The 12,421-nt window shown below is 51.2% G+C and overlaps 1 protein-coding gene across 1 annotated transcript in view; it reads left to right on the top strand.

The window, feature by feature from the left end:
- The window catches only part of LOC147747823 (dimethylaniline monooxygenase [N-oxide-forming] 2-like), a 396,650-nt gene that overhangs the window by 99,718 nt on the left and 284,511 nt on the right, over positions 1-12,421 (top strand). The window contains exon 2 of the mRNA XM_086956258.1: positions 431-573. Coding sequence (XP_086812384.1) covers positions 442-573 — 132 coding nt within the window. The 5' untranslated portion in view covers positions 431-441. The remainder of the gene's footprint in view (positions 1-430; positions 574-12,421) is intronic.

The following is a 12,421-nucleotide window of genomic DNA, read 5'->3' as shown; positions in this document are numbered from 1 at the left end:
CTGAAAACATAAACAATGAACTGATGAGACATTAACCCATTCCGTGCTTGCGTCTGCCAACGTCCGACACGAGCACTACCTTGCAGGTGCTGCGCACGACCGTTGGCCGACGCAGCCCCCCCAATGAGTAGAATGTCCGCACCGCGGCGGAATGTCGCGAGTGGATGATTCATTAACTGTTATACATGAAAAATAAGTGGACACTATAAGCACATTTTTGTATTAAACATAGTTCTAGTTTCCACTTTGAAAGTGATTTGTGTTGCAGTGTTTTTTTCCACCAATTCTGACTTTGGTGTAATTTACCTTATTTAGCCATTTGGCGCATACAAAGGCAGTCAACGGGTCCTTTCATGTAATGTCTACTATTGCAAATGTGTTGTTTGACATGGACTGAAAGTTTTCTAATGCTGGGATGCTTCTAATTCAGCAGACAGGACCATGGCAAAGACTGTTGCGGTGATTGGTGCTGGGGTCAGCGGGCTCGCATCTTTAAAGTGCTGCCTGGATGAAGGGTTGCAGGCAACCTGCTTTGAGAGAGGAGACGATATTGGAGGACTCTGGAAATTCATGGTAAGTGGCGGGTGTCAGGCTCTCTTTGTTTCCGGAGCACTAACTAGTGACACAGCCAAAAAGTAGACTCCCCGTAGTTCGACATTTATCAGGCACGATAAATTGCACCTAACCTGAGTTTTTGGAAATTAATCATCACAATCTTTGTGACAGTAAATACTGTGCACTTTCCCCTTTTAAATTCCAGCAGGTTTGATCTGTCAAAATGTAAGGAAGGGGGAGGACTGTAACGCACCTGTTAAATACCTGTTGCAGTAAATTCAACACAGCACAATTCTGCCCCACTCATAATCTGGGGCAATGTGTAAAGATCCCGCCTCATATTAGATGACTCATGGTGCGCTGTGTACATGTCACAGTTTCATGTCACTATGGAGGGGCTGAGAGCTACCTGTGGGAGAGTTCTTGAGTGTCCCACTTGGAGGCAGTGTTGCACTTTGCCTTGAAAAATGTGGAAGATTTAGCACTCACTTTTGACACAAATATGGATGCCTTGTTGTCACTATGCATGATACATCTGTGATTGGTTGGGCGGACGAATGTGCGGTTTGTGCAGCTGGTAGGAAAATGCACTGGTGTATGTCAGTACAGGTTGGGAGCATTCAAAGAGGCCAGTGCTACCAGCACACCCAGGTCGGTTTTCCTGGCAGTGCCACCTGAGAGGGATAAAGGGGCATCCTGGGATACAGAAAGGTAGATATTCAGTCTAAATATAAGTCGACAACTAATCAACAACTAAATAACCATACCTTTTACCATGAAGGTCTAAAAAAATGGAAGGAAAGTGAATGAGTGAAAGAGACATTTTGTATGGTTGCATACTCGCCATAATTGTCTGGCAAAAGGAGCTAAAAAATGCTTAGGGTGCTAAGTAGCATAACAATGTTAATGCAGGAACGTATGCCAAAAGCAATGGTCGAAGTAAGAAAAAAAACAAGATGAGTTGTGGGTGGGGAATCAGAGTGTGGGAATAGCCAGAGGAATGGATCAGTGGGTGGAGTCAGAGGTGTGGCCCGTATGCACAAAACATCCCAATTTTTTGTATTTGGCATTTCACTGACCAGTTAAAGCTTATTATGTTATTTAAACCAACCAATGAAGACACATATTTATTTAAGGTTTAGCTAGTGACACTAAAATACATTCACAAAGTATGATATGTTTTCAATAACAGAATGCCCTAAGTACGCTTAAAAGTGTAAACACAAGCCATTTGTATCTGAGCCATGGAGTTTCTGTCATCAGCACTTCTCCTACATTTTTTCCCCAAGAGCAGTTCAAACTTGAATGACAAAAGTTTGGGCCACCCAAAACAGTCATGCTCACTCCCCATTTCTCCATCCAGGTTGCATTACAGCCTGCATGGAGAATATGTCCACCCCTACAGCCCCTGGCTGAGCACTGTGTCATGGTGCTCAGACCAATCATAACGCTCCATTGGAGCATTGTGTTTGGCTTAAGGGTAGGAGCCTGGCTGCTTGCTTCCTGTTCTGACCTGGAGTTGGACACAGGCGAGCAGGAGAGAAGTTTTATTTTTGCATTATTATTATTTTTTTTTTAAGTAGCCCTGGAACACCCCCACGCCCACCCACCCCACCCGCAAGCCGTGCCGGCTGCCCCGGCAGTTTTAACTAATAAATCGTCTGTAGCTCAAACGGATGGCCCTTTTGCAAAGGTTGACTAATCACCTTTCTCACTGCTGCATTTGAATGTTACACTGGTACTAATAAGGTAAAATCTTTCCAGAGACTGTTAGCATTCATGAAAATTTCAAAATAATAAACTAACAGAAAATATACTGTATTACGTTGCAGCCTATTTGCTGCATAATTTAGTCAACACTGTGGCATTATTTTGTCCTCCTTTGCTGCATGATTCCAGTGGCCCCAAAGCAGGCAGCACATGTTAAAAGTGCTTGTGCATGAAGCAGAGAGACTGTTAAATTTGCGAACTCAGTTTAGTCTGTGTGCAAATCCTGCACTGCCAATCCCTGGGGAGTTGCTGCTGAAACAAAGAGAATGGCGGTACTAATGGGTGAGGTGGACTGGCCTCAAGGGCAGGGCTGGCTATATCTCTGGTGGCGCCCTGTGCACCAATTTCTGTTGGTGCCCCCCAATGACCACCTCCTCCACGGATTCCCTCAGTACCACCCTTTAACAGTGCCCCTCAAGTCTTTATAACCACATTCCCTCTCAGAAGCATTTAATTTGATTAACAGCGCCAGTCATACCAGTGTAGGGTGTCTGAGCACTTTACATCACACACATAACACAGAGACAATCAATCATACATGTGTAAATCACTGTATAGGAAATGTTACATAATATAAAGGACTATAAGGTGTAGGAGTCACATGACAACCAGTATAGTTTAATAGAGATTGGTTTGGAGAAACCAGAATTTAAAACATTATACCATGGTTGGTTTTTATGAAAATGAACACCTTTTGCAACATTAGGATAATCAAAGAATGGTGGGAAAACCATAATGCTCTAATTTATACCTTGCAGTTTGCATGTAGCTCTAAGATGTCAGTTAATAGCTCACTGTTCTATATTAGGATTTTAACTTATAAATAACAAGTGGCAAAATGATCTCTCTGACAAAAGCAGTAGCCCACTGACCTATTTACATTATGTGCACTTTGTGATCTGCATGATACATGTTCTTTCCAGCAGTCACATTAACTCTCTGTGCTACCTCTATGAGTCTAACATTCCACTAGACAAAAATCTGATCTCTCTCTTAGAAGAACATTAACCATTAGAGTTATCATGTCGTTTTAATTGATGCTGAAAATTACTGGAAGCCAGAAATGAGGCAGCAAGCGCTTTTAAAACCAAAATATACTTGCAACCATGATGCCCCCACCCAAAGTTAGGGCCTGATGCGGTCACACCGGTTGCACTGCCCTAGAGTCAGCCCTTCTCAGGGACCTGTGACCTCAGCAACAGAGTCACTGTTTGTTAGACCTGTCTGGCTTTTTGGCGAAGTCCCTCCTAATTATTATTTATTTTGTCCCCTTTTTGCCCCTCATACCCTTGATAATTTTTTTGTCTACTGACTTTTTGTAGGTGTTGGCCAGGGGGATAGGTGTTCTTTCCCCCCCTCATAATCTTTTACCTCAGGCCCAGAGGCCTGTTCTGACAGGAAAGTTGGCACCACCTAAAATGGTGGCCACCAACTGCCCCAACTGTCACACCTAGAACTTGGCCATAGCCTAGCATAGGGCATTCCAGAACCTTCTGGTCCATTCTGGACAACTGAAGGGCAGCCTATATAAGGCGGAATGCGGGGAAGCCATTTTGTGCTGACCAGACAGTGGAGGAGTGAGGCAGTGGTGAGAGGAGGAGGACGCACTGGGAGCAGTTAGTTTGTCCCTGTGACAGACAGCCACTACAGGGAGACGTTCCCCCTTTAACCCCTGACCAATCCCTCCCATCCATCTTCTTCTATTGAGGAAATCAATCGACTTGTGGAGAAAGTCCCTTCTAAATTGGAGCCCCAGTGAATCCTGTCAAGAGGCTCTTATTAGAGGACTTCCCCAATTTCCCCTTGCCAGCGCTTCACATACCAGCATTGAAGAGGAGCTGTGAGCCCCGCGTTGTGGCCGGTGTTCCCTTGACGCGCTGTGGAGAAGACGCGTGTCTGTGGAGCCTTAGCAGCCTGGGGAGCGAGTGCGCCGCTCTGGAGTGTAGTTCCGGTGGAGCCAGGTGAGGGGAGAGACTTCGCAGAGGAGCGGAGACAGCGCGGCGCCAGGCGGGAATACTAATCCCTCGCGCCCGCGCTGTTCAGCTCTGCATTGAGGAGGCGAGGCCTGCGGGAGGCGTGTCTGCGGGAAGAGGAGTGTCTCGGAGGCGAGCCGCCTCCGTATTCCGGCGGCCCTGAGTGACATCGCGGGAAGCGTCTAAGCGACGCGCAAGCCCAGTGGGATACCGGCGAAGTGGTCCCGAAGGAAGTGAACCGGCGGAAGGCGGAGCAGCCTCTCGCCGACGGAGCCAGCGAGAAGTGCATCGCTCTGTCCCTTTTCGAGGCCCCTCGCCCAGCGCTGTGAGAAGGAAGCGCGCCTGGGCTGAGGAAACCTGACCAGCCCCCCCCCCCCCCCCCCCCCCCCCCACGCTCTGATAGCGGGAAGAGCATCGCGCTGTCCATTTTCGAGGCCCCTCGCCCAGCGCTGTGAGAAGGAAGCGCGCCTGGGCTGAGGAAACCTGACAAGCGCCCCCCACGCTCTGGTAGTTGATCTAAAACCCCCCCCACGCCAGCACCAGGCCAGTAGCTGGTTGGGTAAGTGTAGCTGGATCGCCAGAGGCCGGCTGACAGCTAGAAGCCGGAGGACTGTGATAGAACTACCACGGAGACAGTAAGGAGAGTGGGGGTGAGGAAGTAAGGTGCTGTGCCCTCTTGGGGAATGTTACTATGCACACGATCTAGTGATTAGAAGGTGTTAGACAACCAAATCATCTTCTCCCTTATGTGGAAAGTACTTGGGCATTGCCTCAGAAAGCCTTATTGGTCATTGGGGCAGGGCAAAGTGGTCCAGTCAATAATTCTAATAATATTGGTAAATGATGTCTGCTTCTTTTACAGAGGGGGTCGAGTGAAAAAGCTAATCAACAGTGGTTATAAGGAGGAGTTTACTAACGTGGTGTTGTAGTGCTCTTTTTGGGTTGAGGGAAGTTTAAGCTCCTCATGCAGCACACAGAGGGTTTCATACAGCTTGTGTGATTTCTACACTTCTCATTGGGTGTGCGCCCTTGATGTGATTAAAGGTTTAGAGTCCTACTTCATAACCACACCTAATTAAATGTTAGAATCTAAGGAAATGTGCTAGTGATGTGAAATTGATGATTTGAGTTAGCATTTTTCTTTGCAGGGACTGCTAATTTGAAGACTCCTAAATATATAGTACTGGAAATACTGTTTGCTAAATTGTGATGTAATTTGAAATCTAAATGATAATTGGCTAGTAATCTAAGAAGTGACCTGAAATGTTCTAAGCTATTTATATTCTGAGAACAAATAGAATATTATTTTTATAAAGCAGTACGTATTTTCCCACATCTTTGGTGTAGCGTTTTCTTTTTGAGTGCTATTGCGTGGTCTTACTTTTGGGTGGTCTGCAACCTTTACACTGTGCCTCTTAATTGTTAGTCTTGCCCTAGGCCAGGCTACCCCAGTTCCAACATATTGGTGCCTAGCGGTGGGATACTGACTTGGTTGCAGCTACTCACTAGTAATTCAACGTAATACACTAAACCTACACCAGGAGTTTTCTCCTTGCGGCCCTCCCAATTTGTCTTTTTGATTTTTCTAAATGTATTCCTGGTGGTGGGTGGAGTTGGCTTTAGGTTGCCCTTGCAACTCTGAAATTTCTGGTGTGCATCTAGGTTTGCCTGACTCACAATGGAGTTCGCTGTGGAAAACCTAGAGGTCTATTCCGTGTCACAATTGAAAATGTTCTGCCAGCAAATGGGGGTATTTTTCAAACATGGTGCCAGGAAGGGGGAGCTCCAGACCAGTCTTAGGGCTTGGGTGGAGGCACACCAAGGAAAGAAGGAGGAGGATGAAGAGGCCGACCAGGACACAGTGGGGGAGGTAGAAGAGTTATTCCACACTGAAGGGGAAAACTTACTCCCAGGACCAGTGTCCTACTCCAGAAGGGGCAGTAGCATCTCTGGGGGAAGCCTAACGGAAGCCGAGCTCACCGATAGGAGGGAGAAAAGACAGTTAAGGTGGGAGTTGGCTAAGTTGGAGCAGGAGAAAGAGGAGAGGAGGATGGCCCACGAGTTCAGATTGAAGGAGCTGGAGCTCCAAAGCCTGCGAAGGGGGTCCTCTCCTGGTAGGAATGGTGGCAGCGAACCAAAGGAGACAGCCAGGGAGACCAAACCCTACTTACCAAAAGACCTGATAGCGAGCTTCAGTCAGGGGGACGATATAGCTAAGTGGATGGCCACTTATGAGGTTTCTCTGAGGGTTCATGGGGTGCAGGAGAAGCACTGGGGGGGTAGTTTGTATAAGTACATGCCTCCTGCTGGTCGGGACACCTTGCTGGCCCTGGAACCAGAGGAACAGACAAACTACCCCACCATGAAGCTGGCGTTGTTAAGGAAGTTCGGGCTTACCCCAGAAAGGTACCGACAGAAGTTTAGGGGGAGCCACAAATTAAGTACTCAGAACTGGGTGGACTTCCTTGACTACGCCAGAAAGGCCTTAGAGGGTTGGGTCAAGGGCAGTGAGGTAAAAGATTATGAGGGGCTGTACGATCTATTATTGAGAGAACACCTCCTCGAGAAATGTTTTCCCGAGCTGCGCCAACACCTGGTGGACAGCAAGCTGACCAATCCCCGGAAGCTTGCAGAGGAGGCAGACATCTGGGCAAGTACCCGGGTGTCCTCCAAGGGGACTGGAGGGGAAACTCAAAAAGCCGGACAGGGCGCCCCCCAGAAGAAGGAGGGGGGGGAGAAAAAGAAAGAGTTCTCTAAAGGTCCCCAAAATAACTTCCAAGGGAAGGGAGCAGGTTTCACCCCTAGGGCAAACCCGCCCCGAAACCCTAATCCTGGCCAAAGCCAGCAGCCCAGGGTTCTCCACTGTTTTGAATGTGGTGGTGTTGGACATTATAAGGGGGATGTCAGATGCCCAAAGAGACCACCCCCTCCCACCGGAGGAAAGTCACCGGGAGTAGCTAGTGTAGCGCTCGGGGAGGAGTTGCCCTTAGATAAGGGGGGTGAGTGGGCGGGTGTCACCTTAGTGTCCCTGGGAGAGCGGGAGATGGTGCCAAAGATCCAGGTGCCCCCGAATACTACAAAGTATGGGCAATGGGTTACCATCAATGGCCAGAGAGGGGAGGCTCTGAGAGATACAGGAGCCAGCATGACTATGGTGAGAAGTCAGCTGGTGTCTCCAGAGCAGGTTGTTCCTAATGTACTCCACCCTGCCGCGATGGCTGACGGCAGAATGGGCCACTATCTAGTGGCTGAGGTTCCCTTTGAGTGGGAGGGGGTTGCAGGTTCACTACGAGTTGCCGTAAGCCCTGCCGTGCCAGTCGATTGTCTGTTGGGGAATGACATGGAACACAACACTTGGAGAGAGGTGGAATACCGGACGCATTCTGCGATGCTGGGGACACCTGACTGGGCCTGTGTCAGCACACGGTCTGCGACTGCCCGGAGAGGGAGTTCGCCTGGGTTGGAGCCTGGAACAATGGCCCAACCCGCTGCTAAGAAGGGACAGACCCGGACACAGAGAAAGCCTGCTCCGGCTTCCACACCCCATGAGACAGATCGGCCACCTGCGGTGGTGGACCAGGAGTCCGTGGAGGGGGAAGTAGACTCTCTGGAGGATTTGCCCATCCCTGCGGAGTGGCATGTGGAGGGAGGTCCTACCAGAGAGGACTTCTGTAAGGGGCAGAGGGAGTGCCCCACCCTTGAGGGACTGAGGCGACAGGCTGAAGCCCAAGCAGCAGGTGATGTTACGGGACATTACCACATTTACTGGGAGGATGGACTCCTCTACAGCGAACCCAAGGTACCCTTGCCTGGTTCATCAAGGGCCTTGGTAGTCCCGCAACAGTACCGAGCCTTTCTTTTGGAATTGGCTCATGCCATACCCCTGGCAGGACACTTAGGCCAGGACAAGACCTTTGCACGGCTTGTCCTCCACTTTTACTGGCCTCAGATGAAAGTGGCGTCTAACACTTACTGTAGGACATGTGTAACCTGCCAGGCCAGTGGGAAAACAGGGGTGAAGCTAAAGGCTCCCCTGGAACCACTTCCAGTCGTTAGCACACCCTTTGAGAGGGTAGGCATCGACATTGTAGGGCCTTTGGATCCACCAACAACAGCTGGTCACAGGTTTATCCTGGTTCTGGTGGATCATGCCACACGGTACCCAGAGGCAATACCTCTGAGGACAGTCACTGCACCTGTAGTGGCAAGAGCCCTAATGGGAATCTTTACCCGAGTGGGATTTCCCAAGGAAGTTGTGTCTGACAGGGGGACCAACTTCATGTCAGCGTACATGCGGGCAATGTGGAAGGAGTGTGGAGTGACCTACCGGTTCACCACTCCTTATCACCCCCAGTCGAATGGACTGGTTGAGAGGTTTAATAAGACCTTGAAGGGCATGATCAGGAGTCTGCCCGAAAGCCTGCGGAGGAAATAGGACGTCCTCCTACCCTGTTTACTCTTTTCCTACAGGGAAGTGCCCCAGAAGGGAGTGGGCTTCAGCCCCTTTGAGCTTCTGTATGGGCACCCTGTACGCGGTCCTCTCAGCCTGGTGAAGGATGGTTGGGAGAAGTATCCCAGGAAACCCCCCCAGGATGTGGTGAGCTACATGCTGGCCTTCAGGAGCCAAATGGCGAAGTTGTGGAAGCAAGCTTCTGACAACTTAGAGGCCAGCCAGGCAGTCATGAAGGAGTGGTATGACCACAATGCTCACCAGGTGGAATTGGAGCCTGGACAGAAAGTGTGGGTGATGGAGCCTGGAGAGCTTAGTGCCCTCCAGGATCGCTGGACAGGCCCCTTTGAGGTGTTGGAGAAGAAGGGTAAGGCCACATACCTGGTGGACCTTAAGACCCCTCGACAGCCCCTACGGGTGCTGCATGCCAACCGTCTCAAGCCCCACCATGAGAGGCCCGAAGTCATGTTGATGATGGTGACTGACGGGGAAGAGGAAGCGGAAAGCGAACCTCTCCCCGATCTCTTTTCGTCTCAAGAGAAGGATGGGTCAGTGGAGGGAGTGATTCTCTCTCCTACTCTAACTCCTGAGCAACGGGAGGACTGCCGCCAGATCCTGGAGCAGTACTCTTCGTTGTTCTCCCTTGTCCCGGGAAGGACCCACCTGTGTACCCATGACGTGGACACAGGAGACAGCCCACCAGTGAAGTCGAAGACCTACCGGCTGTCTGACAAGGTGAAGGCTAGCATCCATGGAGAAGTTGCCAAGATGCTAGAGCTGGGAGTAATTGAACCTTCCAACAGCCCTTGGTCCAGTCCGGTGGTGCTCGTGCCAAAAGCCGCACCACCAGGCACCACACCCGAATTGAGGTTCTGTGTGGATTACTGAGGACTGAATTCAGTAACCAAGACTGATGCTCATCCGATCCCTAGGGCGGATGAATTGATTGACCGGCTAGGAGCTGCCCAATATCTGAGTACCTTTGACCTCACTTCAGGGTACTGGCAGATCTCCTTGACAGATGGAGCAAGGGAAAGGTCAGCCTTCTCCACGCCTGAGGGACACTACCAGTTCTGTGTGATGCCCTTTGGGCTCAAGAACGCCCCTGCCACATTTCAGCGGCTGGTGAACCAGGTCCTCTCTGGAATGGAGAGTTTCTCTGCTGCTTACTTGGATGACATTGCTGTCTTCAGTAGCAGTTGGGAGGACCATCTGCAGCATTTGCAGGCCGTTCTCCAGGCCCTGAGACAAGCTGGATTGACCATCAAAGCCAGCAAATGCCAGATTGGGCAGGGGTCGGTTGTGTACCTTGGACACTTGGTGGGTAGGGGGACTGTGCAGCCCCTGCAGGCGAAGATTGAGGCAATCATGGCCTGGGAACCCCCCAAGACACAGACTGAGGTCCGAGCTTTCCTGGGCCTCACAGGCTACTACCGTCGCTTTGTGAAGGGGTATGGCACTATTGTAGCGCCCCTCACAGAGCTCACCTCCAAGAAACAACCTCGACGGGTAGTTTGGACGGGAGCTTGTCAGCAAGCTTTCGAGAAATTGAAACAGGCAATGTGTGCGGCACCGGTCCTGAAGGCCCCAGACTTCTCCAAGGAGTTCATTGTCCAAACAGATGCATTAGAACATGGCATTGGGGCAGTGTTATCGCAACTGAATGAAGAGGGCCTGGATCAACCTGTAGTCTTCTTATCCAGGAGACTGCTTCCCCGGGAACAGAAGTGGAGTGCCATTGAGAGGGAAGCTTTTGCGGTGGTGTGGGCTCTGAAGAAGCTGCGGCCATACCTCTTTGGCTCGCACTTCCTGGTTCAGACTGACCACCGACCCCTTCGTTGGCTGATGCAAATGAAGGGGGAAAATCCCAAGTTGTTGAGGTGGTCCATCTCCCTACAGGGAATGGACTTCCGGGTGGAACATCGGCCTGGAGTGGACCACGCCAATGCAGACGGTCTCTCCAGGTATTTCCGCCTTAGTGATGAGGACTCCCAAGGGGTTGGGTAGTTCTCCCCACTTTCAGCTGGGGGGGGACGCGTGTTAGACCTGTCTGGCTTTTTGGCGAAGTCCCTCCTAATTATTATTTATTTTGTCCCCTTTTTGCCCCTCATACCCTTGATAATTTTTTTGTCTACTGACTTTTTGTAGGTGTTGGCCAGGGGGATAGGTGTTCTTTCCCCCCCTCATAATCTTTTACCTCAGGCCCAGAGGCCTGTTCTGACAGGAAAGTTGGCACCACCTAAAATGGTGACCACCAACTGCCCCAACTGTCACACCCAGAACTTGGCCATAGCCTAGCATAGGGCATTCCAGAACCTTCTGGTCCATTCTGGACCACTGAAGGGCAGCCTATATAAGGCGGAATGCGGGGAAGCCATTTTGTGCTGACCAGACAGTGGAGGAGTGAGGCAGTGGTGAGAGGAGGAGGACGCACTGGGAGCAGTTAGTTTGTCCCTCTGACAGACAGCCACTACAGGGAGACGTTCCCCCTTTAACCCCTGACCAATCCCTCCCATCCATCTTCTTCTATTGAGGAAATCAATCGACTTGTGGAGAAAGTCCCTTCTAAATTGGAGCCCCAGTGAATCCTGTCAAGACGCTCTTATTAGAGGGCTTCCCCAATTTCCCCTTGCCAGCGCTTCACATACCAGCATTGAAGAGGAGCTGTGAGCCCCGCGTTGTGGCCGGTGTTCCCTTGACGCGCTGTGGAGAAGACGCGTGTCTGTGGAGCCTTAGAAGCCTGGGGAGCGAGTGCGCCGCTCTGGAGTGTAGTTCCGGTGGAGCCAGGTGAGGGGAGAGACTTCGCAGAGGAGCGGAGACAGCGCGGCGCCAGGCGGGAATACTAATCCCTCGCGCCCGCGCTGTTCAGCTCTGCATTGAGGAGGCGAGGCCTGCGGGAGGCGTGTCTGCGGGAAGAGGAGTGTCTCGGAGGCGAGCCGCCTCCGTATTCCGGCGGCCCTGAGTGACATCGCGGGAAGCGTCTAAGCGACGCGCACGCCCAGTGGGAGACCGGCGAAGTGGTCCCGAAGGAAGTGAACCGGCGGAAGGCGGAGCAGCCTCTCGCCGACAGAGCCAGCGAGAAGTGCATCGCTCTGTCCCTTTTCGAGGCCCCTCGCCCAGCGCTGTGAGAAGGAAGCGCGCCTGGGCTGAGGAAACCTGACCAGCCCCCCCCCCCCCCCACGCTCTGATAGCGGGAAGGGCATCGCGCTGTCCATTTTCGAGGCCCCTCGCCCAGCGCTGTGAGAAGGAAGCGCGCCTGGGCTGAGGAAACCTGACAAGCGCCCCCCACGCTCTGGTAGTTGATCTACCCCCCCCCCCCCCCCCCCCCCCCCCCCCCACGCCAGCACCAGGCCAGTAGCTGGTTGGGGAAGTGTAGCTGGATCGCTAGAGGCCGGCTGACAGCTAGAAGCCGGAGGACTGTGATAGAACTACCACGGAGACAGTAAGGAGAGTGGGGGTGAGGAAGTAAGGTGCTGTGCCCTCTTGGGGAATGTTACTATGCACATGATCTAGTGATTAGAAGGTGTTAGACAACCAAATCATCTTCTCCCTTATGTGGAAAGTACTTGGGCATTGCCTCAGAAAGCCTTATTGGTCATTGGGGCAGGGCAAAGTGGTCCAGTCAATAATTCTAATAATATTGGTAAATGATGTCTGCTTCTTTTACAGAGGG

The sequence above is a fragment of the Lissotriton vulgaris genome, chromosome 1_1 (genome assembly GCF_964263255.1).
Source record: "Lissotriton vulgaris chromosome 1_1, aLisVul1.2, whole genome shotgun sequence".
In the NCBI taxonomy this organism is placed as follows: Eukaryota; Metazoa; Chordata; class Amphibia; order Caudata; family Salamandridae; genus Lissotriton; species Lissotriton vulgaris.
The sequence above is the reverse complement of the archived record's forward strand: the minus strand, read 5'-3'. Positions and strand labels throughout refer to the sequence as shown.